Source organism: Elgaria multicarinata, chromosome 9, assembly GCF_023053635.1.
Source record: "Elgaria multicarinata webbii isolate HBS135686 ecotype San Diego chromosome 9, rElgMul1.1.pri, whole genome shotgun sequence".
Classification (NCBI taxonomy): Eukaryota; Metazoa; Chordata; class Lepidosauria; order Squamata; family Anguidae; genus Elgaria; species Elgaria multicarinata.
The window spans coordinates 54669963-54696874 of record NC_086179.1 but is presented as its reverse complement, the minus strand read 5'-3'; the positions used below and the strand labels follow the sequence as shown (position 1 = coordinate 54696874).

The window sequence follows — 26912 nt, the reverse complement described above, 5'->3', positions numbered from 1 at the left end:
TCTATGAAATGTTGATTTCAAACAAAAACCTTTAACAATATATTTACAAAGGGCATTTAAAGTACTTTTAAGGTTGCTAAATTTTATATTTGATAAAGTACATGTTTCCTGCTATATTCATTAAACTGTACCTTCGTGTATAAATATGAAATCTATGACTGTCATTATGAATGAACTCTCTTGGCATGAGACAGTCTTCCTTTGTATAAAAGGGCCTGCCATGAGAAGGCTTCTTTCTTAATGAACTGTCCATTTGAAACTTACCACAAAAGAGTCCTATAGCTAAAGACTGTGGAGTACATAGATGCCATATATCACACACACATACAAGCCTTGAGGCAAGTTGGAGCAATCTGACAACTTCTCTAATGTGTGCCCACTACAAAGGATTGAAATTAGCCTCAAATTAGGATTGGTACTGCCATTTTCCTATGTTCCTAAATTTTAGTTTGCAGTGAAAAAAAGGGTGTAAAGGTATAGAAAATAGTCATTTGCCCCAAGATTTTACTTGCTCCTCCTTGCAAGGGGGAAGAATTACTGAAGTCTTCTATATATCTTAAATGTTTAAATTTAACAGAGAGCATGATGTGTTTGCATCAAACAGAATGACATGGCTGTCAATATCTTGCAAATGATTTGAAAACTTAGCACTATCAAATTATATGAACAATAACTGAAGAGTCTTATTCCTATATGTGTTTAGAATTGAGATTTTACTGACCGAATTTTGCTTTCCTTAATGCATTGATTTTGGAGGTATTTTGTGTGTGTGAAACAAATAATATTAAAAATAAAGAAGGCCCTTCACTCAGGAATTTCTATACTTTGCTTTTTGTTTAGCAACGGATGTCAGTAACCTGAACCCCCTGTTAATTCCCAATGCAATATATATATATATATATAATATTATATAAAATACATATATGGTACTAATTCTGTATTTCCCTGATATTTGCCAAACCTTGAATGCAGGCTGTCTTGTTTGTAAGACATTGATTGCTACTGAATGTATAGGAAATGCTTCCATTTTGTAAAAGGAAATAGTGTTTGTATGGTATACCACAATATGGCGTGTTCCAACCAGCGAGTATGGTGCCTTTCTTTCTTTTTGTCTTTCTTTTTGTCTTTCTTTTAAGCATAACATTTCATTCCATTGTAGCATTACCTACAGCTATGTCCTTCGGAACCACTGTGCGGTTAAAGAAGCCAAACAATGTTTCAGAAGTTATGGTACAACTGATCTAAAGTCTTAGCATGAAAACAGACAATAATAGTCCTGTAATCACCAGTGTGCCACAAATGCATTTCTTAAATGCATAACTATACATTTCTATAAAAGCCAAAACTGTATTTGTATGTTACTTTTGTCATAACATTGTAAAATACTGTAAAGTTGTTGTATGTCCTAATTTTGCATTATAAAAAAAAGTTTTCCTACGTAAAGGCATCAATATAGCAACTTTGTATAAAAGTAGCTTTCTAGAGTTTTATTTTATATTAAAAAAATGTCTAAAAGAATTGCCAAAATGCTTCTGAAAAAAAGTTCGCAAATTGTTTTAAATCCTCCCCATTGTGGTTCTTTTCAAACCTTCCAAGCTTCCTTTTCCGAGAAACATGCAATTTATATGACTCATAGTATATTTTGTTTTCAACATCCATATACTACCATTTAATTTTAGCTTGTTTTTCATTGAGCTTACCAGATGATGTCCATTTTAAAATATATTATGTAATATTGACAACATTGTCCCCGCACCAGTGCCAGCTTCATAAGAATTGTAGCATGGCAATAAAATATTGATTTTTACTATGTAAGATTGCTCAGTGCTTTTTGGATATATGGTGTGTGTGTGTGTTTGGGGTGGTGGTATTTTCCTTACATTCAAGTCAAATCATTACTTATTTTTATATATATATATCACATTGACTGTTGTGGCCTAGTTGTCAAAGGTGATGGACCTCAATGATGTATGGGAGTTTGGTTCAACCTTTTGTAATAATAAAAAATGTACATGGAACTTACAGAATGACACAACAACAAGGACAGGGCCTCCTGCCCTAAGAAAATTCTAATTTTATTCCCAAATCACCTTGCTGAGTTTGGGCTTAATTGCAGAGGGTTTTAGGTTATCATTTGGAGGAAAGTGTGTTGAAGGGCAAGGGCAGTAGTTCTGTGGTAGAGCACATGCTTTGCACACACAAGATTTCAGATCCAGTCCCTGATATCTCCAGGTAGAGCTGAAAAGTCCCCTTTCTGAAATCCTGGAGAGCCGGTACCATTCATTATAGACTAGTCTTCCATAACATGGTACCTTCTAGAAATTTAAGACTACAACTCCTATCAGCTCCAGTCATGGCTAATGATCAGGGATTATAAGAATTGTAGTCCAAAATGTCTGGAGAGCACTGACCACACTGAATTAGATAAACTAATGTTCTGACTTGGTATAAGGCAGCTTTCTGTACTCCATGACTTCAGGCAATTCAGTTCAACTCTTCTCTTTAATTGAAGCCACCAAATGTAGTGTTTGATCAGAGAAGGTTGGGTAAGGGTGTATGTTAGGGATAGACAGCTAATGCCTTGGGAGTTACAAGGCATTACAGATAGGAATACAGGCCTTCCTATCTGACTCTCAACATAACCTACCTGCCCATCTTCCTTATGCATCTCAGTTCAGTCTGAGAGCTAAGTATATTTTGTGTTGGGAGATTTGCTGCTGTGTGGTTTGGTTACTGGCTACTGTATATATCAAGCGCCGCATTGACGAGAGATTATATTGTTACTGCATTTGAACACTGGTACCCTCTAGTATGTGATGATGATGATGGCATGGAAAATAATCCTGCCCCAATTTGATGCTTGTTTACATGTTAACTTAGTGTAGGATCAGTCGATACAGAAATGGCTTCCACACTGGAAAAATGTGTTTGAATTGGGCCAAAGCACCAGTTTATGCAACTTTTATGCACGCTTGAATGTTGCCTTGTGAAGAGAAAATGCACAGAAAATAATTGTGTCAGGGCAAAAGCATGGAGGGCGTTCTGTGGAGAAGCGATCCTCCATCATCACTCTGAAATAGCCCAGTCCATGAAAAGCTTTAACCAATTCTAAGTCGGCCAAATAAGAGGGGTCTCTAACAACTCACTCTCTAGCAACAGGGGCTTTGACACTTTTAAAGATGCAGCTGCTCGCTCCTACTTGCCTGTATCTTGAATTCATGCATGGGAGCCCCAGCTTCTGGCGATAGGTGCGGCCGCAGTCATTTTGATCTTCAGCTTTTGCTTAATTTAAAAATATAGCTGCTGATGAAAATTTAGTTGAGAACCAGACTGTTTGTGTTGTAAGCTGAGGGCCTTTTTATTTTATACCTTACACCTGTCAGTCATATATATACTTACTCACCCGGGAGTAAGCCCATTGAATTCAATATACTCCGTGATCCCTGCACCTGCCACACACTGTATAGCTGGCAGGTGCAGGGGGCATGTGGGTGTTCAGAAGTTCCATTGAATTCAATGGGTTTGCTGCCGAGCAAGTAGGCATCTAGGACTGCAGCCTGGCGACTGTATTTAGAGGAAATGGAAGGGGAAACTACACCTCCCGGCACGCAACGTTCTCCGGGTCAACGGTTTTTCCTCCTCCGGGAGACGAGGCGCTGCCGCTGCGCGTCATTTCCGGCGTTCGTTGGCTCAGAACTCGAGCGCGCAGCGGCTGTAGCACTGGGCACGAGGCAGGAGGCCGGGAAGACTCGAGCAGCGGCCGTGAGATCATCGTCGTCGCCGCCGCCGCCATGGTGAGTCTTGGGCTGCTCTGCGCACTCCTTCGCCGGGGTGGCAGCAGGTGGAGGGAGGAGGGCCCGAGGGCCCGGGCGGATCGAAGGTTCCAGAATTGCTCGAAGCGGGGCGACACGGGGGAGGAAGCCGGTCCCCCTCTGGCGAGCCCGCGATACTGCCAGGGATGTTGCGGCCCACGATCCCTGATCCCTCCTCAGCAAGGCCGTTTCCCCTCCGAGGGTGTGAGGCTCTAATGGTGCGATAACTAAATAAGATGCAAGCATTGTTCGTGGAGGCTTTGTTCTCCCTGACACTCCCGTTCGCAGTACCATCGATGTGGGAAGGCCGAGGCTTCACGTGTACTTGGCACCAGGGACACAAAGGCAGCCGCAGCTCTTCGCCCACGTTCGTGCCTTTTCCGGCCTGCATTTTTAGAGTCTAAGACCGAGGACTGGGACTGCCGCGTTTGCATTCATAGGTCAGCCACTCTGGGAGCCCTTCCTGCTGAAGAGTGGGGGATAAGTGCTTTAAACAATAAATAAAAGGCTTCAGGTGGCCGTAAATCTCCCTGTTACAATAGTTCCGTGCAATCAGTTTGTTATGGCGACTGTGGAAAAGCTGTTTCCATGGCTCCCTATCTATTTTCATGCTTAGCCTATCCCATCTTTACTTTTCCTCCCTATTTAATGTAGCTGCAGGGCTACAAGATTGAAAAAGTGCCAGTCTTTTCTACCACCAGGGATATACCTCTTAAATACATAGAATGATACCTTCTAAATAAATCTTCTGAATGATTTCCCCTCTGCAATACCATCAGGCACTGACAATCATGTGCTTTCGACAATTATTAAAATGTTGTTGTGGCCTGGCTTTTCCCAACCATTAACTGACTATGTGTTGCTGTGCATTTATAATAGTGTATTGTTTTATAAGTTGTTGCAAAACACTTTTGGATTTTTAAAATGGGAAGCAGTGCAGATAAATATTTTTTAAAACAACAACAACAAATATTTAACTTCACTCATGAGATTGAGTGAGTAGGGGTGCAATCCTATTGATTGTGGGTGGGGAGGGCGGGCAGATCTCGCACTACCAGAATCAGCCCAGGAAGGGATTTTAGAAACTATTCTATGGCCACTGGGACACTGTCCCAGGGACCATAGGATTGCTCTCTTCATGTAGTAATTTCCTCAGCAAAACAAAGAGATCCTGGTTATAATTTACAGACGCATGAATGATTTTGAAAAAATGTGACTACCATAATGAGTGGATGATACAATATTGTTCTTTTGAGCATGAGACTGCCTTGTTCTTTCAGACATTGGGCTCTAATATAATATAAAAAGTTTAATTGGAATCTAAAAGTATAGCTCTCTAAAATCAGAAAGGAAAATACCATAAAATTAATGTAACAATTATGTTGTAAAACACATATAAATAAAGCACATAAGTGATACTTTGTAAACGACCTTGAAAATTAAGGTTTCATTATAAGTTAAATGTCATCCTGACTTACCATTTCAGGCGTCCATGTCACTAGCACCTGTGAACATTTTCAAGGCTGGCGCTGATGAAGAGAGAGCAGAAACAGCTCGTTTGGTAAGACTAATATTCATTGATACTGAATCACAAAATATAGCTGGGCATACATTTATTTCATTCTTCATAAATGAAAGCTTGAACTAATTCTGGTTGCGGTCACGTTTATAACTTTTCTTTTTATTGCAGTCATCCTTTGTTGGAGCTATTGCCATTGGAGACCTAGTTAAGAGCACTTTGGGGCCTAAAGGCATGGTAAGATATTTGTAAGTTTGAAATACATATTGGCTTCGTCACTGTTATCACTTTGAGTCAAGTATTTAATATCACCAAATGTTGATCTTCAGGACAAGATTCTTCTGAGTACTGGAAGAGAAGGCACGGTGACAGTAACTAATGATGGGGCAACGATCTTAAAAGCTATTGGAGTTGACAACCCTGCAGCCAAGGTTTTGGTTGGTATGTTTGATTAAATACATTATTGGCATGTTTTATTGAGCGATGTAGAAGACTATTATAGATTATCTGCTTCCAGTGACAAATGCTCTGTTACCTATAGCCTCTCCAGTTGTACAGCTGCGCCATGCTAGCTCCACTAAGGTAATCAAAATTATATGTAATGTAAGTTTTACATAAGTCTGCTTTTACTAAGTCATCACCTGTGGGGGAACTGGTAAGGACATGTCCTGGGCGCTTGAAGATTCAGTAACACATATTGCTGTGTACCAGACAAGGACATCAAAGTTCAATTTTTAATGTCTGTTGGCCCCCATCTTTAACAAAATATCTGATATTTCAGTAATAAAGATATGGTAACATTCTCTTTACAGATATGTCCAAGGTTCAAGATGATGAAGTTGGTGATGGAACTACTTCAGTAACAGTTCTAGCAGCTGAATTGCTAAGGGTAATACATTGTTGTTTTATTTAGCATATCACAGCTTAAGTACTTATTTTCATAGCATATATTGAGATGCTGAATTGACATACTTGATCTTTTAAAGTATGCCAATTTAGGCCTAATCCATACCAGCTGTTTATTCCGGAATAATATTGAGGTCATCCCTACTGTGCGACATGATGTTCACCTGCTCCCGCAGTGATTGAAGGACAATTCCTCAGTTATTTGGGAATATTGCTGACTGATTTTGCCACAGTTTTCCCGGCTCTCTCTCTACGACCCCGAAGTCTGCAGCTGGTGTGCCACCCCTTCCCGAAGCTGTTGCTGTTTGGCATGAGCTCCTGGCTCAGCGAACAGCCAACCCACTGTCAGGGACATGTCCAGCAGTTTTGGATGTGTGCGGGAGTGAGCGGCTGCCATTTGGCACAGTTTTTGATTGGCTATCGGTGTGTTTTGGCGCCAACTGTGGTGTTGGTTTTTTTTAACACAGCCTTATCAATGCGGCAGAGTTCAACACTGTACCTATCTCCTCCCTGCGTTTCTGTGTATTTGTGCTTGTGCGCATCTCGGAGTTTTTAAAAACAACAAGTTCTGTGCCCAGTACCCATCTCTCCAGTCCTGCCCACTTCTCCCAATACACCTTTGGAAGCACCATCATGGGGTGCACATCCTCCCACAACGGCTCTTCTTTACTCACGGGAAACTTCCCTCGCGTTTGCCCCGTGAGGGACGATTGTGGAAACGGGAAACCTCACAACTATCCCTCCTCCATTGTGAAACACAGTGGGTATAGATTAGGGCCCAGTATCTGAATACATTTAGATTATGTCATTAATCTTTTAAAAATTACTCTTTGAGCTTTTAGGGGTTTTATTTTTATTGTAAAAAAAAATAATCTGTATAGTTGGATCCAGATTTAGTCATGTGTAGGGTAGACCCATTGAAATTGATGTGACTTGAGTTAGACATGACTAACTTGTCCCATTGATTTCAATGGGTCTGTTCCAAGCATGATTAGGGCTGGATATAACTAATGGTTTTCTTTCTGACCATGGCAGTTTACAATTGGTGCTGTAACTTGAGACAAACGTAAAAATGAATTAAAGAGACTTCTATGTTGCGTTGAAAAACATGTAAATACAATACATCAAATAAGCTACAAAAACTTCCAGGTAATCTTCAAGGGCAATTCTGAATATATAACAAGTAAGCAGGGGTCCAATTTCAGCCATAACAACATTGTAGCAACTAGAGTGTGTCTGACAAAATTGACCCTTAGCAGCATGTGCTTGCTGAAGAACCACTTTGATTTAATACTTGAACTAAAATAAACTACATGTCTTTTTATTAATAGGAGGCTGAATTATTGATTGCAAGAAAGATCCATCCTCAAACCATTATTGCAGGCTGGAGAGAAGCCACAAAAGCGGCAAGACAAGCCTTGGTGAAATCTGCTGTGGATCATGGGTTGGTTCATGTCACGAACTAGTGACATTTGTCTCTCAAACTGTTGTGGTCAAGTATGAAATAGCAAATGATAGATGTTTACAGCTATACAAGGGAAGCAAGTAGTATTATAATACTTGGACACTATTTGTGCTCATGAAAGGGGTTTTATTGTGCTTGCAACTAGCAATTTTACTATGTTGTTCTACCAACATGCTTTTTAAAACTCTATGATTAACACATTCAAAATTCTGTGATATATTCCTATAGGTAAACGTATTTTTGCCAGACAACAGGTCTTCCAGCTGGCTGACAAAATAACTTTATAAAAGTCCTGTGGTGACTGATAAAGACACTGTGTGTGTGTGTGTGTGTGTGTGTGTGTGTGTGTGTGTGTTTGGGGTGGGGTGGGGTGGGGGATGATATAAAATGTCATCTTCCCAGTCCTTGGATGCCTGCTTTTCCAGTTGCTGTTCTTTAAAGGTTCCTCAGTGTCCATATGGGAGGAAATAACTTCCCCCTTGAGATCAATCAAGTTTATTACAGTTTTGTCCCTAATGTATAAGGCATCTTCACAACTGGATAAGAGAGTGTTCCAGGAGATCATCTGAATAACATTGATAGGGGAGTGGGAAAGGAAAGGGATGTATGAAATATTGAAGACGCAAAACCTGTTGTAAAGTTAGTTATTCACCTATTTTAAATGCTGGAAAGTTCAGCATTTGAGAACAATACTCCATGATTCACTGTGTAATCTAGTCGGTTCAGCAAGTAACAACAGTTTTGGACATCTTAATGTAAAAGTATAGCTTTAAAAATGGATATCGTGGCATCTGCAAGGGCTTGTGTGTGTTCACTGGGATTTGTTAAGGTTTTCAACATTTAAAGGCGCTTGAGATCTACCAAATTTTGGGAACATCTTTTCAGATTGGCATGAGTGGCTGATGTTGGAATGTGGAGAGTCAGAAGCTGTGCTTGTCACATCCAGGGCCATTTTTTTAGTGGTAATTGAGATTATATTTTTACTCTTCTTGCTTTTCAGTGGAAATGAAGCAAAATTTCATAAAGATTTGATGAACATTGCAGAAACAACACTCTCTTCAAAACTGCTTACTCATCATAAAGATCACTTTGCAAAACTTGCAGTGGATGCTGTCCTTAGGCTGAAGGGATCTGGTAACCTGGAAGCTATTCATGTCATCAAGAAGCTAGGAGGAAGTCTAATTGACTCTTACTTGGATGAAGGTATCTTTTTACTTATCAGCATCCATTTTAGTGAACTGTATGTCAGAGCAAGTTGCTCCTGCAGGAAACCCTAAGCATTGCCATCATGATAAAATAGCAGGCTTGCCATTAAGTTGAAAACACTGATTATGAAAAAGAAACAATGACAGTATTTGCATGTTTTTCTTAGTCTAGCAGGTTCTTTCATAATGTTTTACAAGTCCTCCTTTGATTCATATGGCTTTTAATTTGTTATGCCCTTTGGTGTGAAGCATATTTGGATCAATCATGTTTGTAGTGCTTCCTGAATGGTTTTGGTTTACAGGATTTTCTTTGTAAGCCAAGGAGAGGCAACCTGTTCAGGCCATGGGCTAATTTGGGAATTTGATAAACTGCCTTGGGCACCACCACAAAATGGCTACCAGTGTGGCAAAGGACATAACCTACCCAGAGATTTGACTACGAGGCAGAGGTGGGGCTTGAACCCCAATGCACTACACAACTCCTTTGAACCCACAGTTTTCAGCACAACAAACCCAGATGCCAGTAATAATGTGTTAAAAATTTTTTAAAAAAGGAGGGTGTCCTGTGAGCACCATATTGCCTATCCTTTGATTTATTTATTTTATTTATTTAGAGTATTTTTATCCCGCACTTCAGCCAAAAGGCTCTCGGAGCGGCTTACAATGTATCAATAAAGAAGACAGTCCCTACCCTCAGGCTTACATTCTAAAAAAAAAAAAAAGACATGACACACAAGGAAAAGTGGATGGGGAGGGAAGAGGGAGAAAATAAAAAGAAATTAAGGAGACTGCTTAGGCTGGTGGGAAGGCCCTGCACTGTCCTCTCGTCTCAATGGAGGGGCAAACCAACAGCTCCTTCTTCCCCACAAGGTGAAGATGTTAGCCCTGTGGGGGCGGGGGTCCAACTGAAGCAGGCTCTGATGGTCCCTGCCTGCTCCAGTCTCCCTCGCATCTTCTTCCCCACAGGGTGAAGACGGCAGTTAGCCCTGTGGGGGTTGGGGTCGGTCCAATATAGGGTGACCATATGAAAAGGAGGACAAGGCTCCTGTGTCTTTAACAGTTGCATAGAAAAGGTAAGTTCAGCAGGTGTCATTTGTATATATGGAGAACCTGGTGAAATTTCCTCTTCATCACAGCATTTAAAGCTGCAGGTGCCCTGCCCTCTTTTAAATCTGGTTACTCTAGTAGAGCTCCTGCAGCTTTAACCATTCTGATGAAGAGGGAATTTCACCAGATTCACCATATGTACAAATGACACCTGCTGAGCTTCCCTTTTCTATGCAACTGTTAAAGATACAGGAGCCCTGTCCTCCTATTTGATATAAGCTGAATACACGACCCATTCTGACACAATCTTTTTCACATTTATGCTTTACAACATTAAAATCACTCCACTGGCTGCCAATTAGTTTCTGGGCAAAGTACAAAGTGTTGGTCATTACCTTTAAAGCCCTAAATGGTTTGGGTCCAGGTTACCTGCGGGATCGCCTTCTCCCATATAGTCCGCCCTGCACACTCAAGTCCTCTGGGGTGAACTTACTTCAGTCAGCTAAACCTAGGCTGACATCAGTTTCCCAGAAAACCTTTTCTTCTGTCGCCCCCAGATTGTGGAATGGCCTGCCAGAGGAGATTCATAAAATTAACTCTCTGCGTGATTTTAAGGCAACTTTAAAGACTAGCCTTTTCTGGCAGGCCTATCCAGATCAATGTAAAATCAAGAATTTTTAAGATGTGTTGATTCCTGTGCTAATGTTTTTCCCCGCCTCGATCCAAAGGGAGAGGCGGGTAATAAATAAATAAACTACTACTTCTTCTTCTTCTTCTTCTTCTTTTTCTTCTTCTTATTATTATAATAATAATAATAAATCTGAACACCATATTATAGATGTTTCCATAATATTTCACTCCATAAAATATTATAGAAAAAGCGCATCTGGAGTAGCCTCAAATTATCCACATTTAAGAAGCTTAAGAAAGTCCAAATAGCTTCTGGTCCTATGAATGTGCTACTTCAGTCTGGTTTACCATATGCAGGTTAATGGATCCATATGATGGAAGAGAGAGATATGTGCTAAATTATACCCAAATTGTAGGATTATTTATTTATTTTATTTATCATGCCTTGTTTGAGTAAAAGTGTCCATTCACACAAAGTGCTCTGCCTAAATTCTGCTAATTTACCACCTCCTGTTGCAGCTTCTGCAGCCCAGCCCATGCCATTCTGAAGGATGCCCCCAACCCTTTAGAGTAGTCTTTCAGGGGGTGCAGTGGGGATACAACCCCATATGATAGAAACATCTTTGCTACCTGACTGACACATGTATTGCCTACTCTTTATTAAAACTTCATGTGTTTTGTCATTTAGTATGGGAATTTAGTAATGGGAAATGTCTTTATTTGTGGAATCTAAACACAACGTAATGTAATTTTAGGTTTTAAATGCCTATCATCCAAGTTATAATAGAATAGAAAATTCTTTTTACCACCTCATAAATTAGTAGGTAAGTCTCTATACCATCTAATATCCTTATTGTTGTAATCAAGTCTGGTTCTTATTTTTCAATGCAGGTTTTCTGTTGGATAAAAAAATTGGAGTCAACCAGCCAAAAAGAATTGAGAATGCAAAGATACTTATTGCAAATACTGGCATGGATACTGATAAAATTAAGGTAAGTGATTTTTTTATGCAACTCCCTTAATACCAAAAGCAAAGGTAGCTATGTTGGCAATAAGCAAAATTCCAAAATCCATATAAGTGTCCAAACTTTTAAGGTCCACGGATTTTTTAATTGGGCAAGGTGTTTCAAAAAGCAGGTTTTGCGGGGAGAGGAAAAAAATTGTTTTTATTAACTGACTTCAACATCAAGTCAGGTTTTTCTCTCTGGCTCAGTTCAGTCAATGCAGTGTGAAAACTCCACTCAGTGCTTGAGTTTTTAGGAGGTACTCCCCATACAACATGTTCAAACTCCACCATTGTGTGACTGTGGGTTACCATGGAGATGAGTAAAATCCATCACGATTTTTGACCGTTTCTTTCCCCTCCCTCCTTCCCCAGTCCTCCAGATGGTATCCCATCAGCCATTGCTGCAATAAATAAATTTTATTTATTTATTTATTTATTTAAGGATTTTTATGCCGCCATTCAGCCAAAAAAGGCTCTCATGGCGGCTTACAAAAGTATTTCTTGACAGTCCCTGCCCACAGGCTTACAATCTAAATAAATCCCGGCAACTCTCCTAGAGCGGCACTCACTCCTTTCACCGCTCTTGTCAGGGAACTCTGTAGCCAGTGGGAAAAATCAACTCAATGCAATGGCGAACTCCATGGAGCCCTCCACACAACACAATGGTTGTGCAGGAACTCTCCTCTGCACAGCGTGGAGTATTTTCCAAAAAAACTCCACTGCATGGAGTTTTCCTGCCAGGCAACATATTTCTCAACAGTGGTGTAAAAACTCCGTAGTGGAGTTCTAAAACCACAGTTGAGAAACGTGTTGTCTGAACTGAGCCTCTCTTCTCCCCGCCCCTCCCCTGCTTTTTGTAACATCTTGCCTAATGAAGAGACCTGGACATTTCAAAAATCTTGCATATTTTTGTGATCTTTTGGTTGGCTTGATAAAGGCATTACACTAACATGGATTTTAGAATCACTTAATGTTATCAAAGCAATGAGCATTTTAGTGAATATCACAATCTTTGTTTTGATTTAGATATTTGGCTCCCGTGTAAGAGTGGATTCCACAGCAAAGGTAGCAGAAATTGAACAAGCAGAAAAAGAGAAAATGAAGGAGAAGGTTGAGCGTATTCTGAAGCATGGGATAAACTGTTTTATCAACAGGTGTGCATTCTGCTATAGAAAGTTTGCTTTTATGTACTTCAGTTTCTCCACTAAATTTCTTTTCTACATGATACTGAAACTTGTAAGAATCCTTTAGAAAATGAAATTGTCATACTTGTCCAAAACCCCCACTTATTTTTCTAACTTAATTGTATTGAGCTAATACAGCTTATGCTCCGCACGTTCTTGCCAGCAGTGGAAATGCTCACTCCTCAGTCCAAAACTGGGGCATAATCTCAATAGCTATTAATCAGGTGGCAATATGGAACCTTCAGCATCAGTATGCATCTGAATACTAGCTGCTGAGCAGTAGGAGAGGGCCATTGCTGGCTCCCTCCTTGATGGGCTTTTGGAAGCAGGCTAAAATGTGTTTGTTCCAGCAGGCCTTTGGAGAGTAATTTAGTCCTCCATCAATGTTAATGACTTGTAATTTTGTTGTGAATTTTAAACAGGGTTTTGTTTTTTTACATTTCTTTCCCTAGGTTTTACAGTGTATGTTTTAAACTTTGTAAGACCACCTTGAGGCCCAGTATTGGGCAAAAGGCGGGATACAAATAAATATAATAATAATAGTAGCCCTCATGCCCTGCTTTTGATCTTCCCTAAAGATCCCGCTTGTCACTGTGGAAAACAGGATAACAGACTAGATGGATCCTTGGTCTGCTCCCAACAGAGCTGTTTTTAGGGTTCAAGTGTGTCAGGGAATAGCTTGGCTTGTACTGTGTTGGACTGTGATCAGGTGGAAGACTGCATGCTGTTTTAAATTGGCTGGAAAGTGTAGTTATTTTTAAAGATATGCTGGTATTGTTGATTATTTTGTCCAACTCTACTGTTTTATGGTGTTTTATATTCTATAGTATTTTGAAGTTTTATATGTAAAGTGTTTTATAGGTTTGAAGTCACCTTGTGAGGGCATGGTCCTAAAAGACAGCCTAGAAATCAATCAATAAATGGATTTTATCTCAAGTTCTGAGGGACCAACGTAAAATGGTCCATTTTCAGAGATTTTGGTAGTTGGTCGTAAGTACCACATTTGTGTACCAAAAACCAGCTCTCTGTTGCAGCTGTCAGTACCTTAGCAATTGGGAAGTCAAAATGTCTTTATAAATAATACTTTCAAAGAGGGGATAGTTACTTTCTATAAATGTACCACGTCAAGCATCTTACTACTCCCCTTAGTGTCTGCCTATCGTTTAAGGTACGATACTGTGAATATTTGGATGGGGCTATGTGGAAAAAAAGCTAGAAGACATGACTTTTACAAGAGGACTAAGCAGCAGAAAGATGGAATTTTTTTTAGAAATATCTAGTATTTTAACCAGCATATGGTGAAATGTAGTCCTTGCGTTGAACTCATATATGCCATAGCCATTTGATCCTCTTGCTGAACTTTTATTTATTTATTTATTTATTTATTTATTTATTTATTTATTTATTTATTACATTTCTATACTGCCCAATAGCCGGAGCTCTTTGGGCAGTTCACAATGGTAGGGGTTCTCCTTCCATGCTTGTCAAATCCAGAATGCTCTGAATGTGAGGAACTGTTGTACCTTTGTAGACATTTGGAGGATTTTGTTAAGATATAATTTAAAGACACATTTTGTACTATATTATGAACTCACTTTTATTACAGGCAACTGATCTATAACTACCCAGAACAGATGTTTGCTGCTGCTGGTGTGATGGCAATTGAACATGCAGATTTTGCTGGAGTTGAACGTCTGGCTCTTGTCACGGGTACAGTGAAAAATAATCTAGATTTGGTGTTAAATCTCAGCTTTGCGTTTGCAATAGTTTTCAGTTCAAGTTGAGAAACTAGGATAGAGAAGGGGAGTAAGGGCACAATCCTATGCGTGTTTAGACAGGAAGAAAAAGTCCTACACCTCCTTCATTCCGGGCACACTCTGAGCTTATAGGACTTTTTTCTGACTAAACATGCATGAGATTGTGCCCTAAAGATCTTTAAGGAATGTAAACATGAAGATGCCACACATTCATATGCCTAATAGCTAGAGCAAAATGGGCTTTCCAAACTGCATTCAGGTTATGTCTAGGGATTCAAATAACCACAGGCAGAGTTTTTCTGCCGCCCTTTTCTTACTGTAGTCACTTCATCCCTCCAAAATTCAACTCCTGAGGATTGGGGGACACTCTGGAATAGAGTTGTGTCACATAAGGGCCTGCAGCTGGGGGTGGCAGGAATCAGTGATTATTATTATTATTATTATTATTATTATTCCGACAGGAATTTTCATAAAGTCTCATGAATCTACATATGCCCATTTTGAGTCTGGCTGATAAGGGACTATTGAGACTTCATTGGATGAAGGAATGGCCAAGTACTATCACAGTCAAAAAATGGCTAGCGGAATGTTTCTAGTATTTATAACGCAAAGCTAGAAGAGAATGACAATTTTAATTATAAAGTAAAAGGTCGCATAGCAGTAGTATAGTTTCTTTGTAAAACCTGTCTTTGAGATTATGAGAGCTAGAAACTAACTTATGAAAAATACTTCTGCTCATACTTTGCTTCATAGCAGTGCATGTTGCAATTTGGTGACTTTAATTTTAAGGTTCTACTTAGAAAATTACTAAAACATTTCATGCTACGAAAAGGTTAATGTGATCTTGTATTCTTAGGTGGTGAAATTGCTTCAACTTTTGAGCATCCAGAATTAGTAAAGCTAGGAAGCTGCAAGCTGATTGAAGAAGTCATGATTGGTGAAGATAAACTTATTCATTTCTCTGGAGTTGCTATGGGTAGGTTTTGCTACTATGTATTCACTGCTACACCAGCAGAATGGCTATCATATCTTATATGAGCTCAGCCTGGGAGGGGGGAAACAGGATAAAAATGGGATGTGCACCCAGTATCCCTGGAAAGACTACCAAAGGCCACCAAATGGGGACTGACAGCCACAAGTCACCCACACATAGGAAAAGCCAAGAAATTCACAACAATGGCCACATACCTCTGCAACAAAATGCAGAACAATGCCAAGAACCCCCAACCCATCAGACCCAGTGGCTTGGCTCTGGGCAGCTCTGCAGGCAGGGGTTCAAATCGCCTTATGCTCGAACCCACAGTTTTGGAACGCAACACATAAAGAGAAGGAAAGAGAAGCCCATGCAGCACAGCAGCCATAGAGCTCCCTGGGCAAGAGGCTCACAGCCGGCACATGCACCCCTCCTGGGACAAAAGGTCAAGAATCACCGAGGAAGGGAATCATTCGTTTGATATGTAGGCAAAGGGAGGGACCACAAAAGGGGATACGTGCAGCTGTAGACGCACTGACAGATCCTCCTCTGGGTGCTCGTTTCACAGGGCATGGGGTTGGAAAATTTGATCCACAAGAGGGGGATGGAGGGGACCTGCCCCGTTCGCCTTTTGGATGTCTTGCAAAAATTAGTCCCAGCTCTTGGGATTTGAACCCACACTGCATATGCCCCGCAGCCCAGTTCCCTGACCATTCAGCCACAGCTGGAGTCCGCAATCAAACCTTGCAGGGCAGTTGCTCTTCCCATCCCAAGGACCCATTCACAGATGTCAGGAGTGTGGAGGCTGCAGAGGGAGTCCCAGCCTGGTGGGACCACTTCTGTTTATATGGAGGGAGTCCCAAGATTGATTCTAGCCTATAACCCCACAGCTAGGAAAGAGGTGAGGAAACCCCACTCACAGATATACCTGAGTCAATCATTGGAGCGCTGCATGGACCCATCAGCCTTTTGGGCCTCCGCTCGCCCGCCCCCTGGGCAATTCACTAGTCATCCACCTCCCCATGTTGCCTTATAAGCCAGCCCTGCAGAGTCAAGGGACAAGTGAGCAGAAGGTTGAGGGCTGCTGGCCCCGAGCCCGTGGAGTTCCTTGCCCCCTCCCTTCCAGGAGACTCCCAGCCTGAGGCCAGCTGAAGGGAATGGGAGTGGGATCCTTATCTGCCACCCTATTTAGCAACAAATGAACAACACCTGTGGCAAAGTTAGAGCCTTGATTGAACAGCATTCAGGATGGAGAATATTATGAAAGTGAGAGTTGTGCGGTTGCCAGACCATCACCCCTGTGGGGCTCCTGTACCTTGGACAATGGCCTAACAGATGGCAGAGTAGCAGATGCAGAATCCCTGATGGCATCAGTTCCACGTTGGAAATGCCTTCACCTGTTGAAGAACTGGTTTTCATGGAGCACGCAGGGGTAGGGAAGCCTTCCTTGGACAAGTAGGTTGTCAACCCTACAGAGGAATGGCTGGGAGCGTCCTGGTTACATATCCTGTGTAACTGCTGGCCGTGCTCTTCCCCCTGGAACAGCGTAGGATGAACGCTGTGAGACGTTCATACGGAACATCAGGCATTATTGAAGCAAAATAAAAGCCAGTAGCAGGGAGAGCGCCAACCGTGCTGCAGAAGTAACAGTTGAACTGGACGTTAACAGTTAGCAGGAGCCTTGAATTTTCTAAACTGCAGTTGTTTATCTCATTGGAGGGTTTTTTTTTAATTCTTTCCTTAGGTGAAGCTTGCACTGTAGTTCTGCGTGGTGCAACACAGCAGATCATAGACGAGGCAGAAAGATCTCTGCATGATGCACTGTGTGTTCTTGCCCAGACTGTGAAGGATACTAGAACTGTGTATGGAGGAGGTGAGTATTCGGCCATCTTACTTACTTTCTCTTCAGCAAAGCAGAGCTTATCTTTTTTTCAGATGGTTATAAGGTTTCTGGATTTTTCTAACCTGCAGGCTGTTCGGAGATGCTGATGGCTAATGCTGTGTGGGAGCTTGCAAAAAGGACACCTGGCAAAGAATCATTGGCAATGGAGTCATTTGCTAAAGCCTTGAGTACGGTAAGCTGGCGTTTGGCTAGAAAGAACAAGGCTAGACGATTGGGAAGGCCTGCAATTTGGGGGAGGGGGCTCAATGTCTTTCTGAAGTGTGTCTTTCTATTGTTCATTGCAACTCTGGGGATTGTCAGTTTTTATGTTTTTGGATGACTTGTTTCCTCCCATGCATCCTGGTCAACAATTCTGAAATCCATCTTCTTTTTAGGCCAGGGATGAGTGATATGTGGCCCTCCAGATATTGGACTGCAACTCCCATCAATCCGAGGCAATACAGCCAATGTTGAGGGGTGAGGGGATCTGCAGTCCAACCGAAAGTGTAGGGCTATACATTCTCCATCCTATTGATATTTGGAACTATTGTAAATGGGGGGATTGCCAGGGCTGTACTTACTCATAGTCAACAAATTCTGATTCTACGCCAAGGATACACACATTCGGGGTATGTACCCCTGTTATACCTCTAATTTTCTACAGGAGGGATATTGCAGAACTTCAGTGGTATTAAGCACAGAGGCTGTGGATGCATAGCAGAAGGGTAGTGGGAAGGGAATTGGGAGCTGCAGATTTTTCAGATCTCATTGGATGTGTATTACACAGTTTGGGAGTCTTTACCAATGTTGGACAAGTTCATATTAAGAGAAAATATATTATGGCATTAATTTGACCCATAAATAAAAACAACAACATGCTGGCTTATAAATCACCATCAAATATAGTAATGTTAATTATTTAAAACAGTAACATGATAGCATTTTTGAGCAGTTTTCCCAATCTACGCTCTGCTTTTGCCAGCCCAGTTGCATATCCCTAAATCTGGGTCAGATCCAGATGTGTTGTATTGTGGTGTGTCTGTGTGTTTGTAATTATGGCAGGTTTGTCAGAAATGCTCTAATCTGCTTTTTTATTAGCTTCCAATGATCATAGCTGAAAATGCTGGGTATGACAGTGCAGATCTGGTTTCCCAGCTTCGAGCTGCTCACATTGAAGGGAAATCTACTTATGGACTAGGTGAGGATTTTTACATATACATTGTGTGCTTTGTTATTTTTTTAAAGACCTTTGTATTTTCCTGGGTTGGTGCAGGGATGTGCATGAAATAGATTAGGTTCTGCTGGTAGATCTTTGGATTATTTGCAAAGATTTCTTGCTCCCAGTTAGAAATAACCAAATGGTATATCTAAAGAAAAGGAACATTCCTATGTATGTCGTTTATTTGTTTTCTTTTTCACGTTCTATTTTTTGTTCTGTTTAGTTAAATTCACAATAAAGAAAAAAAGTGTGGGGGAAGAAATAACAAAAAGGTCCTCTTCCCTCCCTTTCTCCCTCAAAGTTACACTGTTGAAGTGAAAAACGCTTGGGGGGAAACCCGGAGTGGATTTTTGTGTGAAAGGACTTTCAGCTCAATTCTGGTACTGAAAATGGATTCCTGGGTTGAACATGTGCTCACTGCTCTCCCCCCCCCTCTTTTAATTTTGTATGATTATGTTTCCCTCTACTATCACCACCTTCCTATTTTACATCTGTATCTAGTTGGTCAGCTTCAGGGTAAAAACAACAAAGTAGATTCCACAAGCTTAAAGTCTGCCCGTCCTGGATTAGTGAACCCTTGCTGTGATGTTAAAAACTCCTTGTAATACCAGGGATGCTGTTTAGCAATAGCAGTCAACTTTAATCAATGTCAAGTAATTCACTGAGGTCGATGAGTGAGTGGGTTCATTAGAAAGAGCTGCTAAAGAGTAAGTGAAAAGTTATTCCTAGAATGTGTGGAGCTTTATAATTCTCATTTTAGATGAACCAGAGAGCATAGAATAATTCTGGAAATGAGATTTTTGCCATTGCATTTTGAACCCCAGAAAACGTTTTGGTTTTATTGTTTTTAAATTTAATCTCCTGAAGACATGAAGGAGGCAGCCATTGCAGACATGGCAAGTCTGGGCGTAGTTGAAAGCTTCCAAGTGAAACGGCAAGTTTTGCTGAGTGCTGCAGAAGCAGCAGAAGTAATTCTCCGAGTCGATGACATTATTAAAGCAGCTCCAAGGTAAAACACTGCTTTTTCAAGTTCTTGTGAGAATGCGTTAATCAAACGTAAAATACATCAGCAGAAAAGCGATTTGATTTAAAGTAAAACGTCGTGTAGGCTCAGTGTCCATGAAATTATTTTATGATTGTTACCAGCTTAATCCTCCCAGAGAACATTAGCTATTGGGTGGATTAGAAATGTAGTCAATAAATAACGTACAAACTTTCTAGATTAAATTTTAAATTGTATGCTTCAAATTAATTTGAAAATCTTCAGCAGAAAATACTGTTCTTTCTTCTGACATCTACTTGTACTACATTTTGACTTTTTTCTCAGGAAACGAGTACCAGATCGTTACCCTTGTTGAGTATTCTATGGTCAATAAGAACAAGTGGACCGGAAGTTTGCAAAATACTTCAGTGTGTGCTTCTAACAGATTACAGAGTAAAGGGATGGCATATCTAGCACTAGCATGTGATTAGACTTTTTTGATTTAACTTATATTGTTTTAAAAAGACCAAAACATTCTCAGTTGTATAACATCTATATTTACCCACCATTCCTTTTCTGTACTACCCTATAATAAACATTTCAAATATATATTGATCTTTCATTTTCCTTAGTATAATAGAAATGAATATGTGTGTGTGTGTTTTCTAGGAAATGCCTCAAAATGTAATTAGTGTGAAACAATGAGAACAGAATTCAAAGAACATATACAGATCGAAGTTTGCACACACAAGTAGGGTTTACCAATAATATTTAAAATGTGACCATTAAATCCTTTTATGTTGAATATTGCAGTAAGATAATACAAGCTGCTAGACTTTTAACTACTTGTATTTTTATATTAGGTTACAGCAAGCATAAAGTAATTTGAGGCCTTGCTGTTTATTGTAATCCTTGTTCAGATGCATGATTTCTTCAATTTATTTATTTTATTTATTTATTTATTACATTTCTATACCGCCCAACAGCCGGAGCTCTCTGGGCAGTTCACAAAAATTAAAAACATTCAAAGTATAAAACAACAGTATAAAACCATACTATAAAATACAATATAAAAGCTCAACCAGATAAAAACAGCAGCTAAAAATTAACTGATTAGTTAATTTCCAGATTTTCTTTTGAGTTCTGGAAAAAGTAACTGTGTAGTTTGTGGCAGCAAAATGAGAGTCCTCTGGTATCATGAATACAAACAATTGTATTTTCCGTGAGCTTTTATAGACTGCAGTCAGTTTTTTACAGAAGAGAGAGGATTCACAGGTTAAATTTAGCCTTTGGCTAAATTCTAGTAGAGATTCCAACTTTTCAGTTAGGCAACATTCTTATGGGACCAAACATCAGCAGTTCCATTTCTGTCTGAATCACCTGCATTGTGTGCCACAGCCTGAAGACTGTTTGTAACTGTTTACATAAGCTGGATAGAACAATCTATGTAAGAAAATAAACAGGCACAAATGAGGCATGAGAAATTGCAGCATTCAAAAGTCTAAGTGTTAACACTTAAGTCTCCCAGGACCATAAGAGCCTGCATTTGTAGGCAAAATGCTTTTCAGGATGGATGGAATTCCCAATAACAGATATTTGTTTCTCGCCTTTACGGTTGAATAGCAACTATAGATAGCAGTACATTTTTAAACTGCTTCTCCAAATAGTTCACAATAAAAATAGTAATAGGTTCATAAAAACAGCATATCTGTATGTGTATATATGTGTGGGCACACAAAACAAAATCAAAGTAACTACAGAAGCAAAAATAGTTTTGCAGCCCCCATGAAAACTTTGTAAGGCCGTACAAAAGATCCTGGGTTCATTTCCTGGCATCTCTAGGTAGGTGTGGGAAGACTTATCTCTGAAACCCTGCAGAACTGCTGCCTATCAGTGTAGACATTACTGAACTAGAACCAACGGCCAGACTAAAGTGGTTTTCTATGTTTCTAGATAGCTTTTCTAAGCATTTCAGGAAGAATGTCCTATGGCCATGACCAAAAATGTGTGGCCCTCAGCTTTTGCCATCTTAACTTTCTGTACAGATGGAATGGCCGACAACACTTCAACGCTCATCAATTGATGAGCTGGCTCATGGGGTGAGGCATTCCTCAAGCTAGGAAGTTCCCAGACTGAAGTTTTAAATGCTAAAAATTCAGCACCCTGAATTGTGCTTAGAAGCAAATGGGTAACCCATGGAACTGCTACAGAACAGGTTGAGTATGTGCATGTCTTGCATGTAGCTATGTTCTTCACCAATTGAACTTTCCATTGCAGTAATCAAGCCTGGAAGTTACAGGCGTGTGAATCAATGCAGTAAGATCCAACTAATCTGGGAAGGGACGCAGCCTCCATGTTAGCCCAAGATGAAACAGACATTTCTAGCAATTACAACCTGTTTCTCAAGAAGTAGTGTTGAATCTAGGAGGAGTGCTCATTTCTCCTTTATCCAATAAGATCATAGAGACCCCTTCTAGTTCAGGCAAACATCCCACTCTTACCTGGAATCAGTTTCAGTGTAACTTGCTATATAAAGTAATTTTCCCTTCAAAGTCGAACATCTTTGAATTGAGTGTCCCTGTCCTCATTCACCTAGACCAGGGGTACACAATCGTTTTGGCCCTGTGGGCTAAATCTGGTGTTGCTAGGGGATCAAACGTCTGCGTGTGCATGCACGTATAGGTCCCTACCTCCTTTGGGGTTGATGGGAAAACAAAAGGCAGCACCAGTGACCCCCTACCTGACTGCGGCTTCACCACTGCCATCATAAGTACAGGATTGAATGTGAAATGTCCCTAACTTGGATGTGCAAGATACCAGTGTTTTAAAATGTCCTCAAAACACTAATAGACAGTTCCTCAAACTAATCCAGTACTCAAGCTTCAGTTTTCATTTGACAGAGAACAAGGCAATAGGACCTCAAGGACAACTGCACTCTTCATATGCTTAAATGGATTTCTGTCCTCATCAACGTTCATTTATCAAGTCAGTGTAGCTGCTTTTGTGAGTGGCCAATATTTAAAGAGTTACATCTGCTGAGTGCTGCCACCCTTCAAATTTTGTCATTAGACCAGCCTTCCCCAGTGGCCAGGTGTACTGGGAGCTGCAGTCCAAAATATCTGGAGGGCACTAGGTTGGGGAAGGCTGCTCTAGGCACTTAATGTAATTCTTCATGCAGTTATGCATATACACATGTACTATAGAAATAAAGTGAAATCATACATGTGCAACTTAACTTACAAGATCATAGCCTGTAAACACTGAAGGCAGCTCAAACATCCTATTCAAAAGTCACAGTCTTTGGTGGGGTGCAACCTGGCTGTGAGAGGAGGTCTATGGCAAGCTAATGGTTCTGCAACCTTGGGTACCTAAGAAAAGTTTTGTCGCTCCTTAATTGGATAGGGACAGCTTGCAGGAGAGAGGCGGCGGCGGCAGAAGGGAATTGATGTCCTCGGCTCCTTTGTCCCTCTCCAGGCCAGATCGCTTCCTTGGCTCCGGGCTCTCCTCGGACCATCTCCCAACCCTGTGCACCCCCTTACCCACCTTGGGTGCGTTTCTGCAGGGATTGTGGTCATAGATCACCAGCTTCAAGCTGCTAAGGTGCACGAGGTTGGGGAAGTCACGGATGCCATTGCAATCCACATCAATCACTTCCAGGAAGGGCATGTGCAGGAGCACAGGGGGGAAGTCAGCCAGCTGGTTGCTTGAGAGCCAGATGGTGCGCAGCTCCTTCAGGTACCGCAGCTGCCCAGGCAGGGCGTGCAGGGCGTTGGATCCGGCGTGCAGCGTCTTGAGCTGCCTCAGCTCACAGACCACGCTGGGCAGGTGGTACAGGCAGTTGGACTCGATCCATAGCGTCTTCAGGTTCTGCAGCTGGCATAGCTCTGCAGGCAGGTCTCCCAGCCTGTTGTTGCCCAGGTAAAGGATGCACAATTGCTTCAAAGTGCACACCACCGGGGGCAGCCTCTCAAAGTGGTTGAAATCCAGTGCCAGGATCTGGAGGTTCTGCAGCTGTTCTAGCTCAGGGGGCAGATGATTCAGTTTGTTGTCACTCAGGTAAAGCTTGACCAGCTCCTTGAAAGCACAAACGCACAAAGGAAACCGTCTCACTTGCCGGCTGCTCAGGTCCAACATTTTATCAATAGGCATCTCTTCAAGGTCCCCCAAGATGTATTTCTGGCACTTGTCAGAAGGCAGAAAGGCCACCATTGCTCGGAAAGTGTTGCCCATCCTAAAAACTTTGTAAAGTTACATCGGCTGTTGCTATGAGATGGATAAACCTTACGGAATGGGGACGCTGCCTGGTGTTTCCCTCCCTCTACTAGGTGCTGTTCTGGCATTTCCTCCTTTCCACTATAATATATACATGGTCCTCATAGCAACAATCACGACTCTCAAGAGTCCTGAAATACTTCTGATAAGTGAATGAGTGTCTCCTGATGAGACACACAGGCGCTACTTTGGAACAGCTCTCTTACACAAAGGAAGCAACACCAGATGAAGTTGTAACACTGCGTATTTTCCAGAATGATCCCACTGTGTCCCACTTCGCAAGCTACACTTTTAAGGCACAGTGCTAGTAACATGAGTTATACTTGCAAGGGTTCATCCCACCCCAATGTCTTCATATATGTTGTCCTTGTAAATAGCATACCAGGTAGTATTGGAAACATGGGAATAACATACAGTAGTCATTTACAGAGAGGAGGCAACCCAGTGTTTGACACAAAAGGTGGGTTGCCCAGGAATCAGGTGGTAAGCAGGTGAGATGAGATTTGGTAGGAAAGCCTTTGCTAAGATGTCCTCCTTGAAGAATGAAGGAGCACAAGAGGATGTTGCACTGATATTGAAGTCTAGGAAGCAACATGGTGGAAGACACAAGAGGTGGGAGAAGGAAACCCAACAGACTGCAGGTCAAGGGTATAGAAGCCCTCTTTTGGTACAAAAGAGGGCTTTATTCTAATTTCAGAGAAGTTCTTAGGAGTCACATTCGAATGGCGGGAAGGCCGTCTCCCCACCCCCAAATACCAGCATAGTTTGCCTCAGGGATTGGTGCCGTGGCACCTGCCAGGCCCCGTGTCCCGCTCACCGCTACCGCTGCTTCTTTCAACCAACATGCTCAGCTGGTAGACTTCCTGCTTCCTTGCTCTGGAGGTGAGCCCAGCTGTAGGAAGAAGTGGGGGGCGGGGGAAGGCAGAAGTGGGGGGCAGGCAGGGTAGCAGTAATGGTAGGCTGTGGGAGTGGGGGGCAGAAAGAAGACCACGACAAAAGGAGAAGTGTGGGGTGTGCACGTGAAAGAAGAAGACGGGAAGAAGTGGCTATGGGATGGGGAGGGGGGGGAAAGGAAATCCTGTGTGCAAGGGGGGGGGGAAGGAAGGAAATGTAGGGAAAGTGGCCAAGAGAAGAGGAAATCCTGAGAAAGTGCTAAAAATGATATATGTGCTCCTAGACCCAGAAATGAACTGCAGATGCGCCCATGGATCTGAAGTTTGTCTACCCCAATAACTAAGCTTTACTGCCAGCAACTAAGGACATACAATACAGTCCTTTAGAACCAGGGAGGAAAACACCTACACAGAAGCAAACAAATCACTACCAAATGATGAGTAGTTGGGGGCAGATGCCGGTCATGGGGAAAGGGGTGGGGGCATAGCCATCTGAAAACGCATCCTGAAAACACAGGCTTTCCTTGGGCTGTAATTGCTGCTGGGTTTATTTTGGTTTTACATTGTATTTTTAAACTTTTGTAATGCTTTGTATTGTGTTTTGATTTGGGCCAGATCTATACCAAGCAAGATATAACATGTTGAAAGCAATTTGAAAACAGTATATGGAATGTCATGGGCCCCAAATGTTGTCAATACTGTTATAAACCATTATTAAGCAGTAGTGTAGATCCTGCCTTGTTGTATTTTATGGTTTCAATTGTGAACTGCTCATAAAGCCTCTGCTATGGGGCAGTATAAAAATATAATACATAAATAAAATATCTGGGGAACCCCTGAGGCCTGGGTTCCCCCCACCCAAGGTTCTGTCTTGTGATACGGCTGTTGATGAGATCATCACAACAAAATGAAGATTGAAAGGCACATGCAACCAACATTCTTTTGGTTAGATGCAATTCTTAAATATTTTGATATATCAGTTGGTCAAACTAGACGTTCTTTCTAGATGTGTCTTTAAATCCCATGCTAGGGATTCCCCTTGTCCATTTTTTAATTAACCCCAAAACAGTGTGGGGACCCCAACCCCACTCAGGACTATAGTGTGGGAGGAGGGGAGTTTAACCTTTTCTCCTTGTGCCACTTCCTTGCTGAAAATGCCTCTCCCCACCCCTACCAAGCTGCTATTTGCTTCAAATGGTCAGGTGATTTTCAGCATGAAAACAATGTATGTATGTGTGGGGGACAGGGGTAGTTAACCACTCCTTCAGCTTCACTGTGATCCTGAGCAGCCCACAATTGGCTGTTTTTGATAGGGGAAAAAGTGATATCAAAGATATCTAATTTGACCCTGAATTAAAATTCCATTTCACAGGCAAACTCTACAACCAGAATTTGGCTTTTCTTTACGTGAAATATGCGTTTTTGGAGGTGCTGAATTTGTGTCTGCTTCGTTACATTTATTCATTGTTCAGTAAAGAATTTAGGACTTAACTAAATATATTTTTGAGTAGAAAAGCTCTGGTTCACAGTTTAACCATTAATCTAGCTTATCAATGTAGATCACAATGACCTTAGATTGCTGCAGCTTGTGCCTCTCTTAGTGAAGCCAACATCTCCTTGCAATGAACTAAATGAGGTCAGGAAGTTGGAAAAATATGGGACTGATGTGGACCTCACATTGTTTTTAGTATGTCCTGGGAAAGACAGCTGTTGTAGACAACATGGAGAGTACCCATTCTTTAAAGTACTTCATGATGGACTTCCTGTGTTGGCGTTCCATGAGTTGCTATCCAGAACTACTCTGAGTGTATCTATACCATGCTCCAGTTATGATTTATTTTGATTTGTCCTTTGCCTTTGTGAAATCAATCAGTGAGGTCCTGATCAAGTGCATTGAAATGGCCCCTTATAGTTTACCAGCTTGTTCTGGCCTTGAAAAATTGACCTCCCTCCTCTTCCTTTCCCCTCCATTCTCCTTCCCTTGTGTGTTATGTGTTTTTAAGTTTAGAAGTCTGCTGGCAGGGCCTCCCGGCCACACACACACTTTATTGTTGTGAGATACTTTGGGAGACAATAATTGTCTAAAAGCGTGGGATAAAGATCCAGTAAATAAACAAACAAACAAAACCATTTAGTGCTACTAGAGAATCCCAAGACTCT

General features: G+C 41.3%; 2 protein-coding genes across 2 annotated transcripts; one reads left to right on the top strand and one right to left on the bottom strand.

Moving 5' to 3' along the window:
• Positions 1–3697: 3697 nt before the first annotated feature.
• On the top strand, positions 3698–20196 carry CCT2 (chaperonin containing TCP1 subunit 2). The gene is made up of 16 exons (XM_063133875.1): positions 3698–3794; positions 5299–5373; positions 5503–5568; positions 5661–5772; positions 6144–6220; positions 7569–7681; positions 8703–8905; positions 11476–11576; positions 12617–12744; positions 14381–14484; positions 15388–15507; positions 17249–17377; positions 17476–17579; positions 18485–18584; positions 19473–19614; positions 19933–20196. Exons 1-16 carry the CDS (start codon positions 3792–3794, stop codon positions 19961–19963), a joined length of 1608 nt encoding a protein of 535 aa, XP_062989945.1. The 5' UTR covers positions 3698–3791; the 3' UTR covers positions 19964–20196.
• A 2781-nt stretch (positions 20197–22977) lies between these two features.
• On the bottom strand, positions 22978–23817 carry LRRC10 (leucine rich repeat containing 10). The gene has a single exon (XM_063134436.1). The coding sequence runs from the start codon at positions 23815–23817 to the stop codon at positions 22978–22980; it is 840 nt and encodes a 279-aa protein (XP_062990506.1).
• Positions 23818–26912: the final 3095 nt, after the last annotated feature.